Source organism: Paralichthys olivaceus, chromosome 2 (genome assembly GCF_024713975.1).
Source record: "Paralichthys olivaceus isolate ysfri-2021 chromosome 2, ASM2471397v2, whole genome shotgun sequence".
Taxonomy (NCBI): Eukaryota; Metazoa; Chordata; class Actinopteri; order Pleuronectiformes; family Paralichthyidae; genus Paralichthys; species Paralichthys olivaceus.
The window spans coordinates 10,049,856-10,074,698 of NC_091094.1; the positions used below are offsets into that span (position 1 = coordinate 10,049,856).

The 24,843-nt window shown below is 39.9% G+C and overlaps 1 protein-coding gene across 1 annotated transcript; it reads left to right on the forward strand.

Moving 5' to 3' along the window:
* The first annotated feature begins 557 nt into the window (after window positions 1-557).
* nckap1l (NCK associated protein 1 like) lies at window positions 558-23,725 on the forward strand. Its single transcript, XM_069535030.1, has 31 exons — window positions 558-766; window positions 2,419-2,529; window positions 2,744-2,836; window positions 3,357-3,413; window positions 3,854-3,996; window positions 4,544-4,634; window positions 4,980-5,117; window positions 5,780-5,828; window positions 6,255-6,411; window positions 7,232-7,288; window positions 7,422-7,518; window positions 7,671-7,780; window positions 8,221-8,353; window positions 8,466-8,547; window positions 8,622-8,680; window positions 8,768-8,913; window positions 9,450-9,582; window positions 9,915-10,034; window positions 10,398-10,537; window positions 11,179-11,310; window positions 12,886-13,104; window positions 13,772-13,902; window positions 15,495-15,592; window positions 16,314-16,407; window positions 17,325-17,407; window positions 18,195-18,275; window positions 20,152-20,245; window positions 20,356-20,472; window positions 21,082-21,191; window positions 21,811-21,900; window positions 22,391-23,725. Exons 1-31 carry the CDS (start codon window positions 677-679, stop codon window positions 22,505-22,507), a joined length of 3,372 nt encoding a protein of 1,123 aa, XP_069391131.1. The 5' UTR covers window positions 558-676; the 3' UTR covers window positions 22,508-23,725.
* The last annotated feature ends 1,118 nt before the right edge of the window (window positions 23,726-24,843 follow it).

Here is a 24,843-nt window from a genome sequence, read left to right on the forward strand (position 1 = left end):
TGTATTTGATCTCCCATTCATTCGAAAAAGCTGCAGAGCTTCTATGTGTAATTGACGCCATCTTGTGGTAAACGATAGTTCAAAAAATGTTTTCTCTCAAATTGGTTTGAAAATAATTGTATACTCCTTAAAAGTATATTATCCAAAAGCACTAATTAAAAGAAATATAATTTATATCGTTATACCTCTACTCATACTGTAGTTGAATATTCTCACAGAGCAATAGGAAGTGGTTCAAATTATAAGAACAAAAAAGGTGTTGCAATACAGAGGAAATATGACATTTAGTTACATAACAGTAAACCAATAGTATGTTTTCTCTCCACCATTTTATCAGAGTGAATTAATATAATACAATTTAAATTTCATGAAATGTGATAGAAATCTAAATATAATTAAGAATTTCACCACAAACAACAATTTAGACTTATTTTTCAATTTCTATTTAAAAAATGTTCTTATTGTTAAATGATTTCATACCCAGTTGTTTTTACAGTCAGTGTATCTGAGTGGCCTTGACACAACTCCGCTCGTGGCTCCACCTCCAGCGATGAGTCCCATGTGACCTGGTGACGGGGTGAGGCTCTGGGTGCACTTGTTTCCAGGGGTTCAACTGCTACACAGGACCAGGAGGCCAAGGCTCGAACGGAGGGAGAGGTGCAGTGTGTCCGCAGCAATGGCCTACGAACAGAAACTGGCTGAAAAACTTACCATCCTCACTGAGAGAGGCAGAGGGGTGCTGATACGTATGAACTACATTAAAAAGGTGAGGGGGAAGAGGAAGAACAATCTAATGCTGTGAGAGAGAGAGGAGAAATAAGGAACTTCACTTTCGACTCATATGCTTTGTAAAGTTCTTTAGTGTGTTTCTGTGACAGTTACTATACAGAACAAATATACAACTTAAAGTAGATATGTGATTACATTGATACTGACTATTTATAATATTTATAATATTTTACAGTTATTTTACAGTAATCTCTATTCTTAGTTTCCAAATGGAAATGCAACAAGCAACATGTCAAGACCCACATGTTTCTCAAAGGCAAGAAATGCTTTAGCTGTTAAGCAAAATGCAGCCATGATACTGAGACATTATTGTTATTGTTTATAAAAGTATTTTGTTCGTGTTCCAGCTCAGGCGTAACGGGAGCAGAGTCTTTTAACTGCATCTGGGCTTTTTCAGCAAAGAGGAAGTGCAAACAGGAAATAAGTTTGAGACGACAGTCACCACAAACTGTTAGTTATTCTTCAGCTGAATGCTGTGACACCAGTATAGTGAAGTAAACATACAATCATTTAACAGTTATGGCTGTTGAGAGCCCCGTAATGCAGGTACTGCTGAGAAGTGGCTGCAAATACAAAGTGATTGATGGATGAGATGGTTTGTTGTGATGTGACAGGAAATCTCTGGATGTGACAAGAAGTAGAAGTGACACTCAGCTCTTGAAAACATAGAATATGTTTTATCGACTGTGTACATGGATACACAAACATCCTCTTTTCTGTCACCCTATGTGAGTTTTATGTATCAGCACAAAATGACAATAAAACAAATCTTATTTTGGTTCATTTTTAAAACTTACCTAGTAAAGACTTGCTTGACATACATTTTTTAATTTGTTTGTACATTTAATTGATTGGATTTCGGTGGTAAAGCACACCCATGGGTAATTTGTCATGTCTCGCACAAACATTCACTGAAGAATTTGGAGGTCAAGGTCGCTGTGACTGTATCTTAAGAGCGCCTTGAGAGAATTCATTCAAATTCGCTACAAATGTTCGCTTAGACTCACGGATTAGCTGATCAGATTTGGAGGGTGAAAGGTCAAGGTGGCCTCACAAAACTTGTTTTTGGTCTCTTGAACATGAAATCTTAAGATTGCCTTTCGGTCATTTCTTCCAACTTTGATCAATTTTCCCTTGGACGCAAATTCTTACTGATAAAATGTCTTAATGACCTTAATGAGTCTGGAAATAGACCAAGTTTGAATAGGTTTGCACTGGTTGGTGCAGGAAGACAATCACAGGGTGGCATTAGTTTATGTTTGTCGCTCATACTCAGGAGCTGCTACACAGTATTCTACCGTCAGCCTCTAAAAAGCTTCACAGGAGCAGTTTGGTGAAAGCTGTCCTGCTGAAGGTCACCTTGACAGTGGTTGTTGAGGGAGTTGGAGAGAACATTATTTCTCACTCTGCCTGTCATGTTCTCAGCCAGTCTGCAGATTCAGTGACTTTCTGCTGACAAGCGTGCTTTGCTATAAGCTCGCCAATCAGAGAGTAAAAAATCCACAATCAAATCCTGCCAAGGACCCCCACATACAGCTGCTGCAGGGCATGAGAACTCACGGTCACGATGTGATGTGCAGACTCATCACACCCTAACATCTGTATCATATCCTATGACCTCTGTTACAGTGCTGTGCAGACCCAAAGCAGCGTCCGTCCATCCTGACGGATAAGGCTATGGAGCCGGCCATTAAGTACATCAACAAGAAATTCCCCAACATTGACTTCAGAGGAAACATTGTGAGTATGACGCAGTTTATGCAACATTTTATTTCTTACAAAAAAATTTGATTGTGTCAGCATTGTGTATAATTGTATGTTTATGTCTTAAAATGTATTTGCATTGGGCTGTGCGGTTTAATCAAGTATTAGTTGGAACCTGTGAAGCCACTGACAGGACTACTTTAACAGACTGTTTACATTTCACAAATTGTTCAATCGTTGTTTATTGCAGCAAAACCTGACCAACATCCAGCGACAGAAATCTGATGTGATGAAAGCCACATCCAGCTACTATGACTCTTTCCTGGACGTCATAGAGTTCAGGGTGATTCTTTCATTCATTCATTCATACATTCAATACATATGCTCCTCCAATATGTTGCTAAAGGCCACTGCCCATCACTGCAATGATAAACAATCAAAATAAAATAATAAAAAACACCAATACATCATTTATAAATATAGGACAATGGCGGTGGCTCTTTTGTTTCTTATGCACATTCAATTTTTAAAGATATTTTTCATTCCCAGAATACATTTACATATAGAGTGGTTTATTCTGATTCGGGAAAAACATTTTTTATTCCAAATAACTGTTTGTTACACCTCCCTGCACATTTGCATGTTTCTGTGATGGGGGTCACAGCCAGGGCCAAGGCATCATGGGTATATGGAGGAGTGAGAACACGTTAATCATGATGTTATGGGGATGTGCAGATGTGCAGTGATTATTAGGCTATAAAAATGATAATGTGTAGAGGAAATTGCATTTGAGGCTCAACGTGGTTGAAAAGCTGCTTTGTTCCTGTTTTCTAAAGTTTTCTAATCTGAATCTTCTCATTCAGGATCATGTTTATGAGTTGCTGAACACCATAGACGCCTGTCAGTGCTTCTTTGATATTGTGAGTATTTACTGTGTGGCTCGTAATTGAAAGTGTTGAAGTCTGACACAACATCTGCTGATGATTTGACAAACACTGTCAATACTGTGGTGTTTACTCCTACAGTACATGCTACATACGGGGGAGGATGTTACTCTTCTCCGCCCCAACATCCTCCTGTTCAGTTTGTCAGGTTTTTTTTATTATCATAATTAATCTGGCACCTTCACCCTTTTGCATTATGTATATCCTTCTGTTTATTTCCGTGAGCACTGTCTCCTGAGATCTGATCCGCACGCTCAACGTGGGCATATTATGCATCTCACGTATTTGGATTTATTTGGAGAGCATCTCTCAAGACCTTTCATGCCAAATATAACTGCAGATATTTTGTTCTACTGTATGCACAGTATTTACTTTTAGGGGTTTAGTAGACTACACACTGAATTTTCTGATTTCAGACGACCAACTTTGACTTCACCAAGAACTACCTGGATCTGATCGTCACCTACACGTCAGTTATCATAATGCTCTCTCGAATCGACGACAAGAAGGCTCTGGTGGGGATGTTCAACTGTGCCCATGAGATGACCAACGGCTGCGGGTAAGATGAAACTGCTCATGAATACAGACACATAAGACATGACGCTATGGACGGATGTGTTTACCCTCATTGCTCAAGGTAGCATTTGGTCAACAAAGACCTCGTATGATAAATAATAAATGGCAATACAGGTTCCCACCGACATCAGAGAGTATTATTCTTCTGATCCTGACAATAATTTATATTTTTAGTTGCCACAAACATCAACAGTCAACCACTAACCCACTGCCAGGTTGCATTCTGATATTTTGAGTCCGCCCGCTTTGCATGATATTTATTATTTATACATTCCAAAAACAGCAGGTTGACAAGAGCAAGAAACACAAACATACATTTTAATGTAACATTTGACTTGCACACCACACACAGCTGGTCCCTGGGGAAGGAGCCGCTGCAGGTTATCAGCCACCAAAAAACATCAGTACATGCTTAGAACATCAGTAAAAATCCCGACAGGTTAAGTTACACTTACACTAATGGCGTCAGTCGTACTTCTCCCCTCCCTCTCCCCACGCTGATCAGTTATCTGCTGTAATGAATCCTACAGTGACTCGTCCTACCCGCGACTCGGACAGATGTTTCTGGAGTATGAGCATCCCTGGAAGAAGATCACAGAGGAGTTTTGCCCTCACACAAGGGTGAGTATCATACAGTCCGTTAGTTCACACACAGTGCAGACACTTAGATTTAATGGGTTCTACCTTCAACCTTGCTGCGTTCTCCACCAAGTGTCACGGTAATCCACTAGTTTTTGTATTTGCTAATTTACAGACAGACAAAACCTAATCTCCTCTTATTTACTTATTGTACAATAGCATTTAGGTCTGTGTGGTGAATCATAAATTAGGTTTATGTACAAACAATCTAACTACAGATTTTGAGCCTACAGTTTGCTTTTTTTTTGTTGAACTCCAGGTTTGAGGTGTTGCTGCCTCTTACTGTTTCCAGCTTCCTCAATCACCGTCCTTCTTTCTGTCTCCTAGTCTGTGACGGCAGCGCTTCTATCTCTGAAGAACGTCTACCCACGCAGGAACCTGCCAGCAGAGCAGTGGCGGAGTGCCCAGCTCCTCAGCCTGCTCAGCGCTCCCGCTACCATGTTGGAATCAGCTTGTTGTGACACAGTGAGTCCTGCCTCCTCATTTCCTGTGTTTATCTCTGACAGAGGCAGACAGAAAGAAGAAAGGGGTCGTGTTGAAAATGCGTTTTTTTCCTGTGATGTCAGGTGCAGAGATGAGAGACAGTGTCACAGTCAAAAGATGCAACAACAGTATTTCTATTGTCTTTAAGGTCTCATTCTCAATATTAACCTTGTGCCGTTTTCCCATGTCGTTCATTTATAGGGCTATAATTTAGAAAGTTATTTGTTGTACTGTCTCTTGACCTTTCTTGCGTCTCCCATTTCTGCACCACCCAGTTCTCTGTCAGCCTCACACACTATTATGATCATTATGATGTCATGTTATGATCCCTGTTGTCTGTGGTTCCCTCATGAAAGAACCACTGGAAATGAAAATAAGGGGAAAGACACTGTTTCTTTTAATAGTCATAGAGAACACTAGTATATTTGATATTGGGATACATTTGGCATCTTTAACACATTTCAGGAAGATAGATACTAAATATATCAAGAGTGGAATCTATGAAATCTCTTGATTTCCAATTGAAGGTGAAAAAACAATTGAGTATCCATTCAGAAAGACTTGATGGCACAAGAGATTTTACTCAACTACAAAGTTAATGCATGTAATGCTATTGTAAATGATAAGCTTGCTGTCCACTACAGATAGCGTGTGAATACTTGTCCATGGAGACGATGGAGCGATGGCTCATCAGTAAGTATTACTCAACCTCACAATTACTTCTTCAATTATTACTCTTTATCAAACGATAATTACAGATTTAGGTGGAAATACTACAACCATGGTGCTTTTTATCATATAAAAGGCAAAATGGGTGAATGATAATATGTTTCAAAACTTCGTTGGAGCGGGACTTAAATATGTGCACATGTCATCAGTTACACAAACTTCCTTTGGATACCAGTTACAGTCTCACTTTTTGTTGTGGTCATTTATACACATCTACTCGAAAAATCTGACATCAAATAAAAACTGAACAAACAGCTGCTAATCAACAAATTTTCAAGCTATCATATCTCATGTTACTGTAACTTTAGCTTGTTAATAGTTCGGAAGCTTAATGCTTTAACCACTGATCGCAGTAGAAACAATCCTTCAGGTCATGTATCCTTCTCGCAGTCGGCTTCCTGTTGTGCCACAGCAGCCTGAATAGCAACCAGGGCTCCCAGGAGCTGTGGAAGATGGCTCTGCGGAGCGGCCTCTACCTCACCCTCACCAGGGATGAAGTCCTCAACATACACAAAGTCTCAGAGGACCTGTTCGACAGCATCAAGGGGTACGGAGGCTGCACTGCTCCACTGTGTTCTCTCTCTTCACTTTGGGCTGTGAAAAATAGACAGAGCTGGTTAATTAGACTTCAGAGAGAGCAATGATAGGTAATAAAGTCTTTATTGCACGCAGTGTTTCAGACGCTTAAATACGAATAATGGATTTTGAATTGTGACATGAGTGAAGAGTCTGAACTGTTGATGGTCTGTCCTCTGGTCTCTTCAGTTGTGTGTTAGGTAGCTAAGGTAAGTATTGAGTAAAATATTACCTCGGTTTTCAGTTTTGTGCAGTCTGTTTGTTTGTAAGCAAGATTACGCTAAAACCATGGGGGAACGTGCCACAAAATTTGATGAACAGATGCGTTATGGATTAGGAAAATACTTTTTGTCACTTTCTTAAACAGTGCTTGATATGCACATAAAGCTGTTTAAAATGAATATGGTCATAAAAAGCTCCTCAATGAATCTATTTTAAAAATACCAAGAAGCAAGAGAGTTATGGCATAATTTGGAGAAGAAGCAGCTCAGATGACAGACTGATTGATTGCCTGAGAGTCAGAAAGAAAAAGTGACGATACTGTGAATTATTAATCATTGATCATAGCACAACACTGACTGATCAGACAGTGTTGGACTTATTCATATTTATTGTTTTAAGTGTTTCAGAAGATAAAAAACACATTATTTCTATTGCTATTCCTACGCATAATTTTGACATGTCTAGTCAAATATTATAAATATTGAAAAAGTAGAACCATAGTAATTAGTGTATCTGAAAGTGCTTTAACTTTTTAAATTATAACTGCCTGTTTAACTTATTTTTTTCAGGTATAACAAGCGAGTCGCAGACATCAAGGAATGCCGTGAGCATGTTTTGGTTCACTGGTCAGTCTGGCAGGAAACTAGGAAACTTTGTTTCATCACTTTTATCAAGTCATAAATATTAATTTATCTGTATTTACTTTGAAATGTGCTGTGAGACCCAAGTGTCCTTGTCCACCTCCTGTGTCATCTACAGCGGGGCTATGCACAGAGAGAGGAGGCAGTTTCTGAGAGGAGCGATAAAGGAATTATTCAACGTGCTGGAGGATGAACCTGGACTTCTGGGACCAAAGGTAGAATTATAGTAACGAGCATAGCAGTGGCACTTGGAATTTAAATCATTTCATTACTGCAAGTTATAACTCCAGAATGAAAATCTGGGCACATGACTTGTGAAAAAGTCCTTGATCCAGCTCCAAACCTTGTTCCTATCAAATCCCCCAAGGCCCTGTTTGTCTTCATGGCTCTGTCATTTTCCCGTGACGAGGTCCTGTGGCTCGTCAGACACTCTGAGAATATGCCAAAGCTGAAGACGCCTGAGGACTACATCGACAAGTAGGTCATAGGTACACAGGAAGTACACCGTAGAATGATGTCGCTGAATGACATGGTGTCATGGTCGAGCAGAATAATCTAACCATCAGCCACTCAGCAAAGAGTCGAGCTAATGTTGGTTAATGTGTGGAGTTTGCATATATTGCATGTTGCATGCTTGCTCTCCTTGTGTCAGATTGTGGTCAGGTTAATTGGAGACTCCTAACGGACTGTAGGTGTGAATGGATGGATGGTGAAGTCTCAATCCTGACCCCAAAAAATAACAGTAAAAAAATAACAAGTTTTCCTTCACTGCATTCCACTCTTGAAAAATCCCCAGTGCAGCAGCTGTGTATATTAGGTTTTAGCAATGTAATTATCCTAAACTGTGCCGAAGAGCTTTTGCAACGGAAGATATGTGCAAATATTTGGTGTTAATTAGCTTTTTTCCATTATCCCAGTCAGATGGCGGAGCTGCTGTTCTACATGGAGAAGCTGAATGGTCTCATGAGAAACTGCAATCAAGTAATACAACGCTTCCACGTTCAGTACCTGGCAAGGTTTGATGCCCTGGTTCTCAATGACACCATACAGGTATACTGACACTGTACTGTGCATTTCTTATTCCATTATTGTAGAAACAGATGTTGCCGAAGTGGAAATAAACAACAACATATATCAAACTTTGTGTCTCTCTCCATAATAGAACATGTATGTGTGTCCAGAGGAGGAATCAGTCCTGATGAGCTCATTTGTCTCAACACTGTCTGCTCTCTCAGTCACACAAGGTTACCACAGCAACATAAAGCAAATAAATAAATAAATGAATGCTTATAATGATGAATGAAATTTTGCTCTGCAGTGGACAACAAAGAGGAGTTCGATTTCAGAGGGCTTAGACTGGACTGGCTGAGATTACAGGTACACAGGTTTATTGTTCAAGTGTAAAATAATATATGACGACTCACGATGAAGACATCAACATAAAGTTTTCTTGTTGTGTTGTAGGCCTACACAAGCGTGAACAAGGCCCCACTCTTGTTAAAGGACTACCCCGACTTAGCGAGGGTGATGAACGTGATCCAGTTTCACACCAAGATGATGGACAATGTGGAGGAGCTGCTGCAGGAGACGTCCGAGTTGTCCATATTCTGGTCAGTGTCTTCTATTCTTGTCTCTTCTCTTCTTGTCTCCTCTTCTCTTCTAAGGAATAGTTCAGCCATTTTTGGGAGATGTGATGCAAGCAGGCCAAAGCAACTAGCATGGTGCCATCCAACAACAAACTCATTCTGGTTCTTAAAGCTATATAAAGGTGTGATTGTTTGTTTTGACTTATGTTTCAGTTAAAAACAACAGATTTATAGAATTCATGAAAGACTAACGACATCAGTAAATACCATAAACTATCTATAAGGATGGACAGTGTGTCTCCACTTCCTCCCGCTATCCAGAAATTAAACTTAAAAATCACAGATCTAGATGCTGCCATCTTGTGCATTTGGAGCCACAGTCTGTGCAGTATGGTTTGGGGGGTGGAGCCACAGTGGTGAGGGCCCGTTGGTGCTTGACCAATCACGAGTCAGTCTCAGCTGTCAATCATGATGTTTCACCCTGTTTTTATGGCATCAAAATATACATTCTCTTCATCTCTCTCCTCTTGAACTGTTGTGTTTCTTTTTTCGTCTCCCAGCTTCTACCCACGTGTCTTTGAGAAGATGTTCAACCAGAGCATGGAGGAGGTGTCCATGAAGCGCCACCTCATGTCCTTCCCTCTGGTCTGTTCCCACTTCAGCCATTGTGGACACTCCCTCTGTCCAGAAGAGGTCAGTGTTGTTGTCATCTGCAGCAAAGCTCTTGCATCATCAGTTGAGTGTCAGTGAGACTCTGAGCTGAAGTTTGATTTTTTAGCACTTTCAATACTTTTCCAACACCCACAGTACATGACAGAATCTATATCCCCTCTTTGTTGTAGTCTGATCACATTTAATATCTCCTTATCTCAGTTACTGTAAGGATGTCACATTTAAATTGGGATTTTTTGCTTTATACATTGTCAGTGCAGTGTATATCTGCTTGACTCTATATTTCTTTACTGTTTTTTGTATGCCAACGTTGACCCCCACACTCACACGCAGTTATTTGTCTGTGTTTCCAGATAGAGGAAATGGAGAAGAGGAGTCTGCGCCTGACTGTGACCTTCCTGGAGCAGATAGCCAAGCAGACCGGCAGTGTGGTGATAGAGATATGTGCCGAGCAGTGCAAGCTCAACGACCAGGTAGAGTCTTTTTCGGGTTTAAAGAAACCAATTATGTGGCGGAGATTGATTCTGTCAAACTCCATATCCAAACATAATCGCTCTCCGGTCACAGCTTGGCACGCGGATTTAGCTGGAGGCGGCGAATTTGAATAAAACCATAAGACGAGGCTAAACTCTGCAGTTGATTAAGGCTGTGTTGCTTTTCTAATCCCCTGAGGAGAATATTACCAAAGTGTTTACATTCTGAAAGAGTTCTTGTGACGTGAACACAGAACTCCCACGTTTCTCTTTCAGCATCTAATTTTTGCTTACCTGAATTTTTTTCTCCATCTCCTTCTCTCCCTCTCTGCATCTATCTCTTTCCACTTGATAACGCCTCAGCTGCTGCCCTGGCACTGTGCCGAGACCATCAGCGCCGCTCGCCACAGAAAGCAGAAGAAGATGGTGCCAAAGAAAGGAGAGGTCCAGAAGGAGAAACCGGGCGCCGAAAGCCTGAGGAAAGACCGGACCGTCGCCACCAAGTCAGCTCTGCTCATATTTCCCTCATTATCTCCAATCTCTTCCTCTTCTTATCTCACCCAGGCTGCAATCATTTTGTGTACTGGCAGAAGAATTAGTAATTAATCTATCCCTAATTTCTGGAAACATGCAGTATTATCAGCATCATTATCTGCAGTTTAATAAAAGCTGTGTTGGATTCTGGTTCTGTGAAGGTTAGGGTTGATGCAGTCCATGTCTGCAGAGGATTTTCAAGTAATTTTCTTCCCCCATGATACGTTTATTACTTTAAATTATCGGGATGAAGATGTTCTCCCATGCAGGGAAGAGATGGTTGTGAACTTTATTACCCTTCAGTGTTGACAGGTGGTGAAACAAGCCATTAAAAATAAGTAACAAAACACCTCAGACATTTGGAGCAACAGTTTTACTGGCAGCACATTTTATTTCGAGACATTGTTTCAGTAATATTCTGTATTTAGCTGCAGTCAGAAAGCTCCTTAATTAAATCTGGAGAGTTTTACACTTGTCCAAAATGTTTATTCCCTTATTTGTCTGAAAACAACATATCCACATTATAGTCATTGTCAAAATATTTGTCCTAAGGATGCATCCTCCCTCCTCTCTCTCTCTCTCTCTCTCTCTCTCTATCTCTATCCTCCAGTTTTGACAGGATGCATCTGACGCTGACAGAGCTGTGCTCCTCCTACAGCTTCTGCAGGGATTTTATTGTCTTCGACCACATCGTCGTCCCCGCGGAGTTCCTCCTCTCTCATCTGGAGACGTATCTCTCTGAGTATGCTGAGTGGGGATAGAGGGAGTATTATATTTGTTTGAATGAATATAGATTATATAATGAAACATAATGGTGCATAAAAGGTCCCAGAGGGTAAATGAAAAACTTTTACCTCCACCAAGGCTGAACAATCCTTTGATTGGTAGAAATATAAACAAGACAGTTCTAGATCTGCCCCTTGATCCCCATCTGCACTAACATGTACTGGTTTCTTCCCAGGCCCAGGTGCCATTCCTCTTAATAACCTACTTGGTGGAGGTGATTACTGTCAAAAATAATAATTCTCATGCTCAATCATAGATTATAAACTACAATATGCTCTGAGTAGAACACATACCTCAGCGAAGGCCCAATTTGAACAACCTGCACCAAATTGCACAAACTAAAGGTGCCTTATTTTACCTCAACATCCCTTTATTATCCTCTTGGAAATCAGTGGTAGTGTCGAAAACTGCCTCACAATGTTGAAGAGAGAAAAAAAAAAGCTCCTAGATCCGCCCTCTCATCCAGACTCAAACCAAAGTTTACTTGGCTCTTCTCTGACTCTTACCATATCCTTCCACCAAGTTACATGGCAATCAGTCCAGTAATAAGTGTGTAATCATGTTAATTAGCAGATGAAAACTCAACCTCATTGGTGGAGGTTGTAAAGATGGACGACATAACTGCTCCCCAAAAGTGAAGCCAATGCGTCTTGATTGCCCCCTGGTGGCTGGCTGCAGCATAGGTCATAACCCTTGACTCCTCCATGGGACATGGACCAAACTAAAAAGTCATAGATAGCATCAGATTTTCTTCAAACATGTCTTTTCTGTCATTGTAGGTGAGTGATGTTGGATTGATTTTTCAGAAACGTTTGGTTTGAGTTGGTTATTTGATTCTGGGAACATATTCATCTTCATACTGAAATACTCCCATGCATGCTGTCCAGTAGCTTGACCTCCAAGCATTTAAAGTCATATACATCACAAGATGGATTCTCCCTAAATCATCACCCTTTGAAAGATCTGCCTTCAGTTTATTTTTCAGCCCCCTGAGTCAGAGAATAATGTGGAGCTTGCCTCGTGTTAAATGTCTCTTCCATCACTATAATGAATACTTCTTCACGAACTGATTCTTCCGTGTCAGGCCATGTTGCCCCCACTTAAAAAACCCCTAAGAGGAGATCCGTCATGTCCCTCCCTTGCTCTGTGACATTTCATTGTTAACTGTTATTTAGATTAGAGCTTGGTACCGGGGCAACCTAATGTTTCTGTGTAAATGCTCTGCTTAGTCTCCCTGTCTTAGCTGATGATTATCTCCCCTGTCACCCTAAAATTAGCACCCTCGAGTAGCAGCATGCTCGCAGTGATTGACCCTTCCATAGCCAAAATTGTAAACACAGTCTAGTCAGGAAGAGAGGGACCCGAACACAAAAAATAAATACAAGTGCAGCGATGCCTTGGAGCAGTGAATGTGTTGACCTAATGAGAGTGGTGCCATGTCGCCACAGCTCGTTTAACCCGTCCCATCTGTCCAACACTGATCCCACTCTGGCCCGACGATAAGTGACGTCGGTGGAACATGTTTCCGCAGGATCATCGTGAGAATGGCCAATTACAACCAGACCACCCAGGAGATAGCCCGGCCCTCAGACCTGCTGGCAGGAATCAGAGCCTACACAGCCACCCTGCACAGCGTCTCCAGCTACGTCAACATGGACATCACCCGACTGGTGAAGAGCGTCCTGCTGCAACAAACACAGCCGCTGGACTCACGTGGACGGCAGACCATCACAACCCTCTACACAAACTGGTGTGTGTGTGATACATAGGCCAAGTGTATCCACTTGTACGCTGTTCAAGTGTCCGTTTAAAACACAAGTATCCAAATATATAATAACACCTGCATCATAAGATTTACTTTTGGGTACTTTTCACTTTTACACTAAATATATCAGCAAATATCTGTACTCTGTTCTCTGCTGCATTTTTACAATGAAGTGAGTTTCATGTTCACATAGTTCACAGTATATGTTTAGAAATAATCAAAAACAAAAGGGGAAAAGGTCAGTTGATCCAATCAGAGCTTGAAGGTAACATTAGACCCCGCCTCCTTTAACCAGAGAAGAGCTGACAATGACGATGCAACGTTTTTGTTTCCTTTGCATCTTCTTCAGCTTTTTAATATGACATATTATATAGAATATATATATATATACAGCCACAGTTAATGATATAGAATACTGTTACTCTACTCTTATTTAATTGTAATACTAGTATATTTGAAAGCAAATCATTACTTACTTTTACTCAAGTAGAAAAGATGAAGTTACGTGTAATTACATTTACTTAAACTTAAGTTAATTTAAAGGTTTGATTCATCACTGTGAATTCATCCCCCTGTGTGTTCTTTGTCTCTCTCTTTCACTTACTGTAATTTACTTGTTTCGGCTGAGGATTTTTGTTTTTCTGCATCTCAGGTTCCTGCAGAGTCTCTTGCGTCAGGCCAGCAGCTCCCTCATCGTCCACTGTCCTGCGATGCAATGCTTCATCAACCAGCCGACTGACAATGAAACAAGTTTCAGAGCAGAGGAGTTCTCAGATATATCAGGTCGGCCCCAGATCTCAGTATTTCTCTCTGCTGCATACTGAATGTTAATATGTTAATATCAATGCTCATGAATCGATTATTTACAGGTGCAACTTTTTTCACTTTGCTCCTCTTCTCACAACGAGCACATGTTTGGAGATAAAAGTGTTTACACTGTAAAGAATATAGTTAAAATACTGTTGAGAGTCTGGCAGCAAAAACTTTAACACTTCACTCACATTACTGTTATAAAATCTTTAGTTATTCTACACATAAAGTAGTTTTCTTTTAAATACAAAGCAATATAAATTAGTGTAATTTAACATTGAAGACAATCAAGCAATTGAATAATCTAAAAAACCTTTAATTTCCCATTATATTGACTGATGCATTAAAACTTTTATTTTATGGTAAATATTTTTAATAAAAGTGATTTATTATTTTATGGAACTTACACTTATTTTTGAGAAAGTAAGAATGTGATATAATACAGTAAATTACTGTAAAGGAAATCTAGTTTTTCACTGACTGGTCAGTGTCACAGCAACAACAACATAGGTGGGCATTTAAACATTTATGCTTTTGTAGTTACTGTAAATAATGAAAACCAGTCTGACAACAATTTGCGTGGCTTCAATGTAATCATTTATTTTCTCTTTGAACAATAGAATGACAAGTATAAGAAAGGATCAGTGAGAAACAAACCCTTTCCTTTATTTTTACTTTTTAGAGACGTTTGTTTTTGCACTTGACATCTTCAGAAAGTTCCCCTGCACTCTGAGGTTTCATGTCCAGGGACCTCACAGATCCAAGAGATGACTCAATCATTTCAAAAGACACAACTTTGCTGATCTCGTTCACTCCTGTGTCACCACATGCAGAGCGAGAATAATTGCTCAACAGCTTGTTATTGCCCTGGTGTGTGGTGTTTTCTTTCACGCTGCATGTCATGTAGTTTATTCTGTCACTGCCTGACTAATGTAAACTTTAAATATTCCTAGTCCGTCTCCTCCACCACAGCCTCGTCTTCCACCTCCGTGTCAGCCTGCAGGAGCACTGCACCTCCTCGTGACTGTGTTAAAGCTGTTTTCACTCCACTGCACACCTCAGCTCACATGCACACAAGTAAACACGGATATAATTCACACCTATGCTCAGAGATGCATTCACAAGGCTCACATAGACCTGCTACCTTGGAGACTGCTGCGCTCCGATAGACGCCCCCTCACAATGTCATCATAGTCGTCTATATTTACTCCACAGTGACTCACTCTCCTCTCCATTAACCACCTACACTTTTAACCACACATGTCCTTATCCATACACATCCAGGCAGAGATGTGATTGACAGGTCTGATAACCGCAATTGTCTCTTTCTCATTGATTCAGCTTCACTCACAAACCAAATCCCATCTTCCCCTTTATCACTGTAAATGTAATGGGGGTGGAGATTCAGGTTTTGTATTAGATGCCAAACGGGACATCTTCAGCTGAGTCTCATTCGGTTTGGGTTATGTCTTGGTGCTTGACATCAACGCTAATTCATGCATCTGTCGATCTCTCATCACCCTCCTGTCGTCATTCTTGAATTATTCATGTGACCCTCTGAACAGAGCTCCAGGCCCTGGCGGAGCTAATCGGGCCATATGGCCTGAAGTTCATCAGTGAGAACCTGATGTGGCACATCATCTCTCAAGTCAGCGAGCTGAAGGTACAGTATGTAGATGTAATAATGAGTTATCTGCTAAAATATGATGAATTAATAAATTAACCTGCCTGAATCTGCGGAATATGGACAAAAATAATCTCTTCACAAAAGTGATGATGCCCCGACATGATGGTATTTAGAGCATCTTGAAGAAAACTGCCTGTTGCTAATTTTTTTAATAAAAATTGCAAAACGTTGTTAACAATATAATATTTAAAATAATATGATTTCAAGCAAGTTTAATCACATGAATTAATCTCATGGTAATGCATCCTATTTATAAAGCGCTTCGACCACACAAAGCAATATATGCTACATGTTGCATTCTCCCATTCACGCACACATTCATACAGTGCTTCTCTACACTGTCAGCACTGGCAAGTTGGGATTAAATATCTCGCCCAACGACACTTTGTAACCACTCTTATTTTACATTTCTTTACACATCATACATTTACATGGAATAGTAAAATCACAGGGGTACATCATATAACTTTTTCTGTATTGAAGAGAGACAATTGTCACGTAGAAGAAATCACTTTGTACTGCTGCACTGCGTCACGCTCCCCCACCTTGACACCTATGATTGAAGTGAGGAGATGCAACTGCTGCAGCTCTGAACCCTCCGACAGATCTGTCACAGCTATGACCTCTCTGCATTATAACTCCCACCTGAAGCAGATTTTTATCGCTTATATCATTTCTTTTTTCCCCCTCATGTCAGAAACTTGTGATTGAGAACATGGACACCCTGGTACAGATGCGAAGCAACTTTGATAAGCCAGAGGAAATGGCCAATCTCAGAAAGAGGCTGACAGGTGAGAAGTGGAGAGATAAAGAGGAGAAAGATGTGAAGGAGGAGGTTGAGGGTTGAAAGAAAAGGAATTGAGATGTGAGTCTGCATAAAGAGGACAAAGTGGAGGAGAAGGAATGTGATGACAGAGAGAAGGGGGAAAACAACAAGAGGTGACAGCGGTGTATAGATTAATCACTCTGAGCAGGAGCCATTATCACTTCTATGCTTAATGGCAAACAATTATTTGGCTTGTATGAGCAGAAAAGCAGGAGCCTGTTCATAGACATCACCTCTATTTAGGCTAACCTTGTAATTCTCTAACAAAAGGATCTTTAACACAAATAAGAAATCATTTGTTAAGTCTGAGCACAAACATACAAACCAACCAACAAAGAAATCGGCAGGGGTGAAAACATACCAGCTACAGATTCCATTCAACTCATAGGGTGAGCACGCTGGAAGTGTCTTTATTCCTTTTTTATTTTTATTAAACGACTCAAAACTGTTTGGCAGGATGCTGCCGTATGCCAGGTCTGAAATATGTATTAATGATTCGATTAAAAAAACAGATATGATTAGAACATTTGAGAGTACTCCAGTGGAAGGATCTATTTCTCCTCCCTCTAAGGCTGTAATCAACAAATTATTTCAATAATATATTTACAAAGTTTCAAAAAAATTTAATGCTGGTTCACAATCTTAATACTTGACCTTTCCCAGGATGGCACTCTTGTTTTATTAAAGCCCAAAGTATCACAAGTTATTTGAATATAAATTATCAGAGGAGCTGTCTAACGCTAGAGACTTATTCACCCTGTGTTGCTTTAGAGGGCACACAGCCTTATGAGAGCAGCGGTGGATCCAGCGTGTGTGTGTAAGTGTGTAATAAACACTTTATTATTATTACTGATCTCTGATCTGTTTCATATGCACTTGTAGGTGGAGAGAACGTGCTGAAGAGGATGACGATCATCGGGGTGATTCTGTCCTTCAAATCGATGGCACAAAACTGTCTGAAAGATGTAATGCACAATATTATCTTATGATAATGTGACAATGTTGGATAGATGATGAGACTGTTTATAAGACATTGTCGATGTAACAGATAAGGGAATGGGATATTCGCAAATTAGATGAAAATGATGTTGTGTATGTTATTATGTCAACTGAGCAAACTCTAAACTTTAATCTGTTGATGGAATGCCATAGCTGAAAGGCTCGTATCAAGCTTTGAGTGGATTTTAAGTTAATATTACTAATAGCTGCAAATTTAGTGAGAGATGTCATCAATTATATCCACGCACTTTTCTTCCCTGTCAAAACCTGGTGCCTACAGTACCCATAATGCATGTCAATCACAGTCGGCTGTCAGTTCAGGCCCAGCCAGCGCTGACTCAAGTGACATCAGTTTATTAGATTTCACATATCTCTGTCTGGAGCCACATAAACTCACAATGACAGTAATAGTACAACACTATTACAGTTGTACCCATGAAACCTGTAAGCATCGTTTGATTTTCAAAACTGGTGGCGGTCCCATTTAATACTTATTGTAGTTTCGTAATTCTATACATATGAATGATCAATATTTAAAATAACAGACATATATTTTTACTTTTTAGTCTTTTTTGTAGCATCTCAAAGTACTTCATATGTATAAATCAGAAAAAATGAAACATCACAGGTGATTTATGGGTAAATGCTGTGCATGCTGTTATTATATAAAGCTGGAATAAATTGGCCATGACCTTGACTGTATATGTCAGGTTCTTTCCTGTAATATGTGTGTTATATTATCCTATTATCTAGATCCTAGAAAAGCACTGCCCGTACCTGATGGGACCCATCACGCACCTGAGAGACTTCAGCCCCCCTGAAGCCGACAAAAAGGTAAAACACAGCTTGTGGCTTCTATGTGGTCAGCTCCCACAGCTTGAATCATCCCGTCACTGTTTATCAACAGTATATTAACAGTTTATTTTCAGAGAGCAAACACAATGTGGGAGAATTTTGAATTTAAACCATTCTGTTGTAGTGATATTCATCCTAATGTATATTTACATGTGAGACCTTGGGGAGCCGAGTCAGAGGTTAAGAACACAGGCCATGTGCTCTATATGCTGTTGCTCAATGTGTAGCTGGATGTCAGTCGTCTGAATAATAGACAGTGAGTAACAGTAGATGTGTCCCAAAGACATGCAGGGAACCAATTTTTTGTATTTTTCAGTACCAACCAAATTAAATTCCTTATCTCCCTCTGGAGAAATCTGTGCGGCTGTGGCTCGTGAACTCCCGCTCCCTTTACTTACGTCTGGCCTCTGAGTGAGGAATGACAGTCGTGCCACAGCCGGGGCCAGGATAACCCCAAAGACGTCAGCAGCCCCCTCTTGCCTCCGTGAGAGCGACTGTGATCGCTGCTGCAGCGCTGCACTCTAAACCACATCAGTGGAAACATTTTGCCCAGACAGGCCAACCATCCGTGCAACCACAAATAGGGCAAGATCAAAAACCTGTGTCAAGAAAAAGACCCTTGCTACTGATGCAGTGTTCCTCATAGAAATAACTGTTCAACACTTTCATTCTGTGCTGGAAGATGCACAGCACACATTAGAGCTGCATTGGCTGTGGTTCTGTGGTGAAACAAATGGGCAATAAAATACGACAAAATGATGAACATTTAAATGGTGCATTAACTTTAGCACCATGAACATCAGGTCATTGGAATCTCATGTAGTTCAGCTGAACATTGTTCAAACTATACACAACTTTCCTTTAATTCAAAAATGCTAAATCCTTATGTGTTTAAAGAAACCACGTATGTAAGGTTATATTTTTGGGAAATGTTTATAATTTCAGGTAATGAGTACAATTTTTTTTTTTTGTATTTCCATTTCCTGCCATTTCCTTTTGTTGAATTCTTTGCGACATTACAGACAGATAGATTGCACATTTTACTCCACAGCATTTAATCTTCACCAATAGCTACTATATCCCAAAAAATGTGACATGTGTCATTTGAAATACTACTGTACTGCCTCAACTCAACCAGTGACAACACAAGATACCTAACATGCTTATATTAATGCAACAAGAGTTATATTTACTATTACTTATGTTTTATGTACTTGTAGTACTTGTTTACTAATGTCACTTTCTGTATGTTACAAAAAGTAACATACAGAAAGTTACACATTGCCTCACAACTGATAATATGTCAGATAAAAACATTTTAACATTTAAGAAATAATATAAAACAACTCTTCATTGAGTTGTCTGAAAACAACTAGACCCATGTTATACATTTTGTTGACTTATGCACCAATAATGTTCAAACCCAGAGACATCCACAATCAAGGCCACGTTTTCATTGGATCACATCCACTTTACCTTTGTCCGTCTCTGCTATAACCACATATGATGAAGGAAGCTAGCCAGTTAGCCAGTAGGCTACCTTGTACTGGTCAGGTAGATTTCCACTGGCAATGGTGGTGAAGACAACAACTCCCATGATCCCACACTGCTTCATGATGTCATTAATCCAGGTCTTTTGTTATTTTTAACTGACAGACCCCAATAGGTTTTAATTAGAATGGGGTCTTTGGGTTTTGTTTCAGTGAAGACATGATACTGATACAGTAAAGAACATGTAAAATAATGTAAAACAAGAAACCTTTTACAAACGTAAAGCTACTGCATGTGAAGGAGATTAAATTATACTTTGTGTCAGTGTTATGCCTCTTTGCTTAAATGCTTTATGACCTTACAGGAGACGCTGAGTATATTTGAGTTGGCGTCCGCCGCAGGGTTGACATGCAACATCGATCCTGCCCTTGTTGCAGCGATCAGCAGTATGCACACAGGTAACACTCAAGCTATTAGTGCCATTCCTGCAGACCGCATGATGGTGCTCCAGCAGCTGAGTCATCAGGAAGTGAGAGTGTTGTGTCATCTTTTAATGTCGTACCTGCAGAAAACACATCCATCGATGAAGAGTACAAGCTGTCCTGTTTGCTGCTGGTCTATGTCGCCGTGTCCCTGCCGACTCTGGCCCTGGACAACAACTCGTCCTACAGCAGAGAGCATGGAGGTTCATATTCATTCATTAATTTTCATCTGCTCCAACTTGCTTGACAGTGATTAGTCTCCAGACAACCCTCAACCAATTACCAATCACTTCTCCTTCCAGCTGCTGATAGAGGATAAAAAACATACTCCACCCTGAAACACTATTAGCATCTCTGTGCATCATACTTTCCAGTCTGACTGACGTGGTCTGAAGCAGAAGTATGTTGGTTAATGTGAAACACGTTTTTGTTGGGAGACTTTTGTTTACAGATAACTTTGGCTGACGTGCATCGATACGGTTACTCTTGGCATGTGGCCGTGCTGACCCTGACCAACTGGCTCAGAGCCTGGACTGCAACATTAAGAGCAGCAAATAGCCGAGATTTCTATCAAGGCACAGGGTGGCGTTTGTCTCGGATTGCTTTCTTTGTCTCCATTTTCCACTGCCATGTCTGAAACACTGTGAGCCTGAGGAAATCTGCTCAGAACACTTCCCCTTATGAGTCACGACTCATTAAGTTAATTTCTCTAATCGTCCGACTACAAAAACATCCTCTGTGAGGCTAAAGTTACAGGACACATTGTTTCATTCTCTCTATTTCTAATGAATTTTGTATTCTTATCTTCTCAGGCCACAACAACAACATCCACTGTTTGGCTACAGCCATCAACCAGCTGGCTGTCGCCATGTTCACCATTCAGAACAAGAACATAGAGCATCACCTCAAAGAGTTTCTTCTGGTGAGTGGCAGATATTTTATTACCTTTCCTACCATTTCAAGTCAAAAATATCAATTCTGGCTTAACAAATGTGTTAATCAATACAATGATTCCCAACAACTCGATCTAGATCTGTGATCTCTGTAATTGTTGAGAGTCTAAGAGGAGAAATTGCCAATTGATTTAAAAGCTCATAGATCTGCACCCTGTAATGAGCGGGGCATAAGTTGAGCCCCACTGATATGGATGTTTTGGGGGCCAATTTTGGGCAGACACGAATATTCGGGAGTAAAAACGACGACGTAAATTGACGTAACCTAAACTTTATTATAAATGCTCTCTTCTGCATTGTTTATTCTGTAAAATGTCTGTGAAAGGCTCATGATTGATTTATTGCCCGACCAATAACAGCCTCCAGTCTAAAGTAAATATTAACTCACACAAGCAAAAGCTATTTGGGAGCACTGAATCCATGATTTTCGTAATGACTGCATTATACAAATGATTTCATTAAAGACAATAAATATCAACATACGATGAGGACTCAATGTTTTCTTGGACCCCTTTCGCTCGAGTCAAGGTCCAGCGCTGTAAAAACGTTGTAGTTGTTTGATCCCTCTCTTTTTTAAAAACTCTGCAGATCGCCTCCTCAACTCTACTCCAGCTGGGACAAAATGTAGAGAGAGTCGAGGTGAAAAACCGAGAATCAGTCTACCTGCTCCTGCACATGGTAGGTCTGCCAGTAATCAAATTCACTATAAGGCACGAGTGGGTTTATAATTTGACTAATGGAAACAATCTATGGTTCATTAATTGAAGCTATTCTCTATACAAAAAGCCATCTAAGCCTGCAGTGGCTTCTCTAACGGCTTATTTCTTATCTGTAAGGCAATAATAAATGAATGATTAACAACAAAGTCATTTATGGGGACTTATAAACCCTTTATATTAAGTATGCATATTTTAAAGTGCGAGTGAGGATTAAAGTTGATGGAGAGGAGCTTTTCATGTCCAAACTACAGATGAGCTTCTATTCAGTCATAATTAGGGGACATATATTTATTTGTCTTTAGTCTTCTCAAATCCTGCTGCTCATGTTCTTTAGAAAAAACTTCTTTACAAATATGAAAAACAACATTGTAGGGACTTTTAACAGATAAAGATCATCAGTAACTTGCATTGCCTTGAGTCATAACAATTTCCAACACTGGTTCATTTAGATTGTGGAGGAGTCTTCGTTCCTGACTCAAGACATGTTGGAGAGCTGCTTCCCGTATGTTCTGCTTCGGAACGCCTACAGAGAGGTCTACAGGTCCTTCATCATCACTCTCGGCTGAAGACTTTGCTTTATCTTTCCACCCGAGTACTTTAATGTGCATACGTGTTTTGTTTTCTCTACTGTTCAGCATCTGATTCACACGTCAGCATATTTGCTGTCTTGGTTATTTTGATCACAGTTTGTGCCGAACAGTTTCCTGTAAGGTCTGCTGTACAACCCATTTTGCGCACTACTTACGTGCTTTACTCTGCTGATCCACTAGTGTCGATTTAAAACCACTGTACTATAACTAATATCAGCTTGAATCATTCCAATCTGAATCAGGTATATTCTGCAATCCCTTTTATATTCTATGCATCAGCACGATTTACACAATAAGTGCCACCACTTAAAGAAAACTTGTATTTTAAATATATTGAAAACATGTTTAATACAATTTTTATAGATTTTAATAGTTGATGTGTAATATTTTTGTTTAGAAATGTTCTCCAAATAAAGATGATAATTATTAGCTGTTCATTATATGTAGTTTGTGCTCCTGATCTTCCAGTCTGCTCTGTTCTCCTTCCTGAGTCTTGTCCTCTTCATTTTTCATGTACAATCTAAATGATGATCTCCAGTTTTACAGATTCAGAAACACTTCTTGTTAAAATAAGAGTTGCCATTGACCAGCACTGTTCCTCTTCTCCTCCTCTTTTCGTTCTCTTTTTCCTCCTTACCGTCTCCTTCCCTCTCACCCCATTCTGGTTACCACACTGGAGACAACAGTGCCCACATGTTGTCTCCAGTGTGTGTGTGTTTGCACAGCTATCTTTGAGAGGACCAGTTTTAGCCTTTAACCTACGGAGTGAGGCCATTTTTGTCAAAGTGAGGACATTTTGGATTAGAATAGGGTTAGAATTCGGTTTAGGTTAGGCACTTAGTTTGGATGGTTAGGGTAAGGGGCTGGGGGATGCATTATGCCGATGAGTGTCCTCACTAAGATAGTTGTACAAATGTGTGTGTGTGATGACCACGGCCTTCGCACAAGAGCTCAAGAGATCCAGTTCCCTCTTGGGCAACATTTGTGTGAACAGATGTACGCTGATGAATAAACAGACGACGGATCTAAAAGCAGCTCATTGTCCAGTAACGCACTTGATGCAAAATGAGTGAGTGTGTTTGTGTTGAAGGATTAAAGTCTCACCAACCAAAAAACAAGACACACATAAACAGATGCCATATTTCTAAATATATGACGATAATGATATCAATAAAGTGAAAAAAGAAAGATGCAGTTTGTCTAAAAACATATTTTTTCTGTCATTTAAAATGTCTATTACATGAGTAGATATCGATATTCCAGGACTCTTTCCTTTCGTTTCTTGAGGATTTTTCTTTTTCTGCTGTAGAAGAGGCTGTGTCCTCATCACATTGGATGACATTTTATTGTAAACCTCTCTCCCCATTCAGCATTTTAAGATTTACAACAACATTTAATTAACACCAAAAACAAACTATAGTCTTGTTGTATGCCATGATTATTAATGTTTCCAACATGAGTCCTGAGTCCTCCTGCAGCGGCGTGGGTTCAGCTCTGACCCGGCCCTTTGCTGCGTGTCTTCCCCTGTTCTCTCTCCCAAATTCATGCCTGCTATCAATTAAGGTAAAATGCCCAAACCTTTTAAAAAGAACGTTAGCTCTTCCTGTCATCTCTTATAAGTGCAGGCTTCACGATATGAACAGATAATAACACTAACACTGTAAAAAACAGCTGACTGTTTTGACTATTTTACCAGATGATCCCTTACACAGCTGGGTAATCTGGTCCATTAGTTCTCAGTGTAAATATCAGACCCTTTTTGAAAGACTAAAAATGTAAACACTGTTGAATTCTACTACTTTACTTTACATTACATCTATGTGTCATACAGTGCATTATAAACTGTTTATATAATGTTTATAAATGTGGGCGTAGAGTGAAGTCATATAGATATTTTCTGTTATTTTGAGTACAACCGAAGCAATACATAAAATCATGTTATTACTAGTTTATTTATTAGAACTTATTATTGTAATCATAAGTGAGACTTTTGTTTTTCATGCTTGTGAATGAACTATTCCCCCGCAGCTCCGCAGTGGATCCTGTCCTGAGACCCTGAGGACGGTTAATGGTGGAAACTCTGGTCCTGATATAAAGACTCCCCTGATTGTGATGGTGACGCACAGCCATTCTTGCTGAGTCGTGGAAGATTACACACACACACACACACATGCACAGAGGGGAGTGAGTGTTAACAGAGCAGTGTAGATTTACATAAACTACAGCATCCTTACACACACAAATGAAACAGAAGACAATCACAAGTTGGATTTATAGCAACACACAGAGCTCATCCTGAGTCTCAACACACA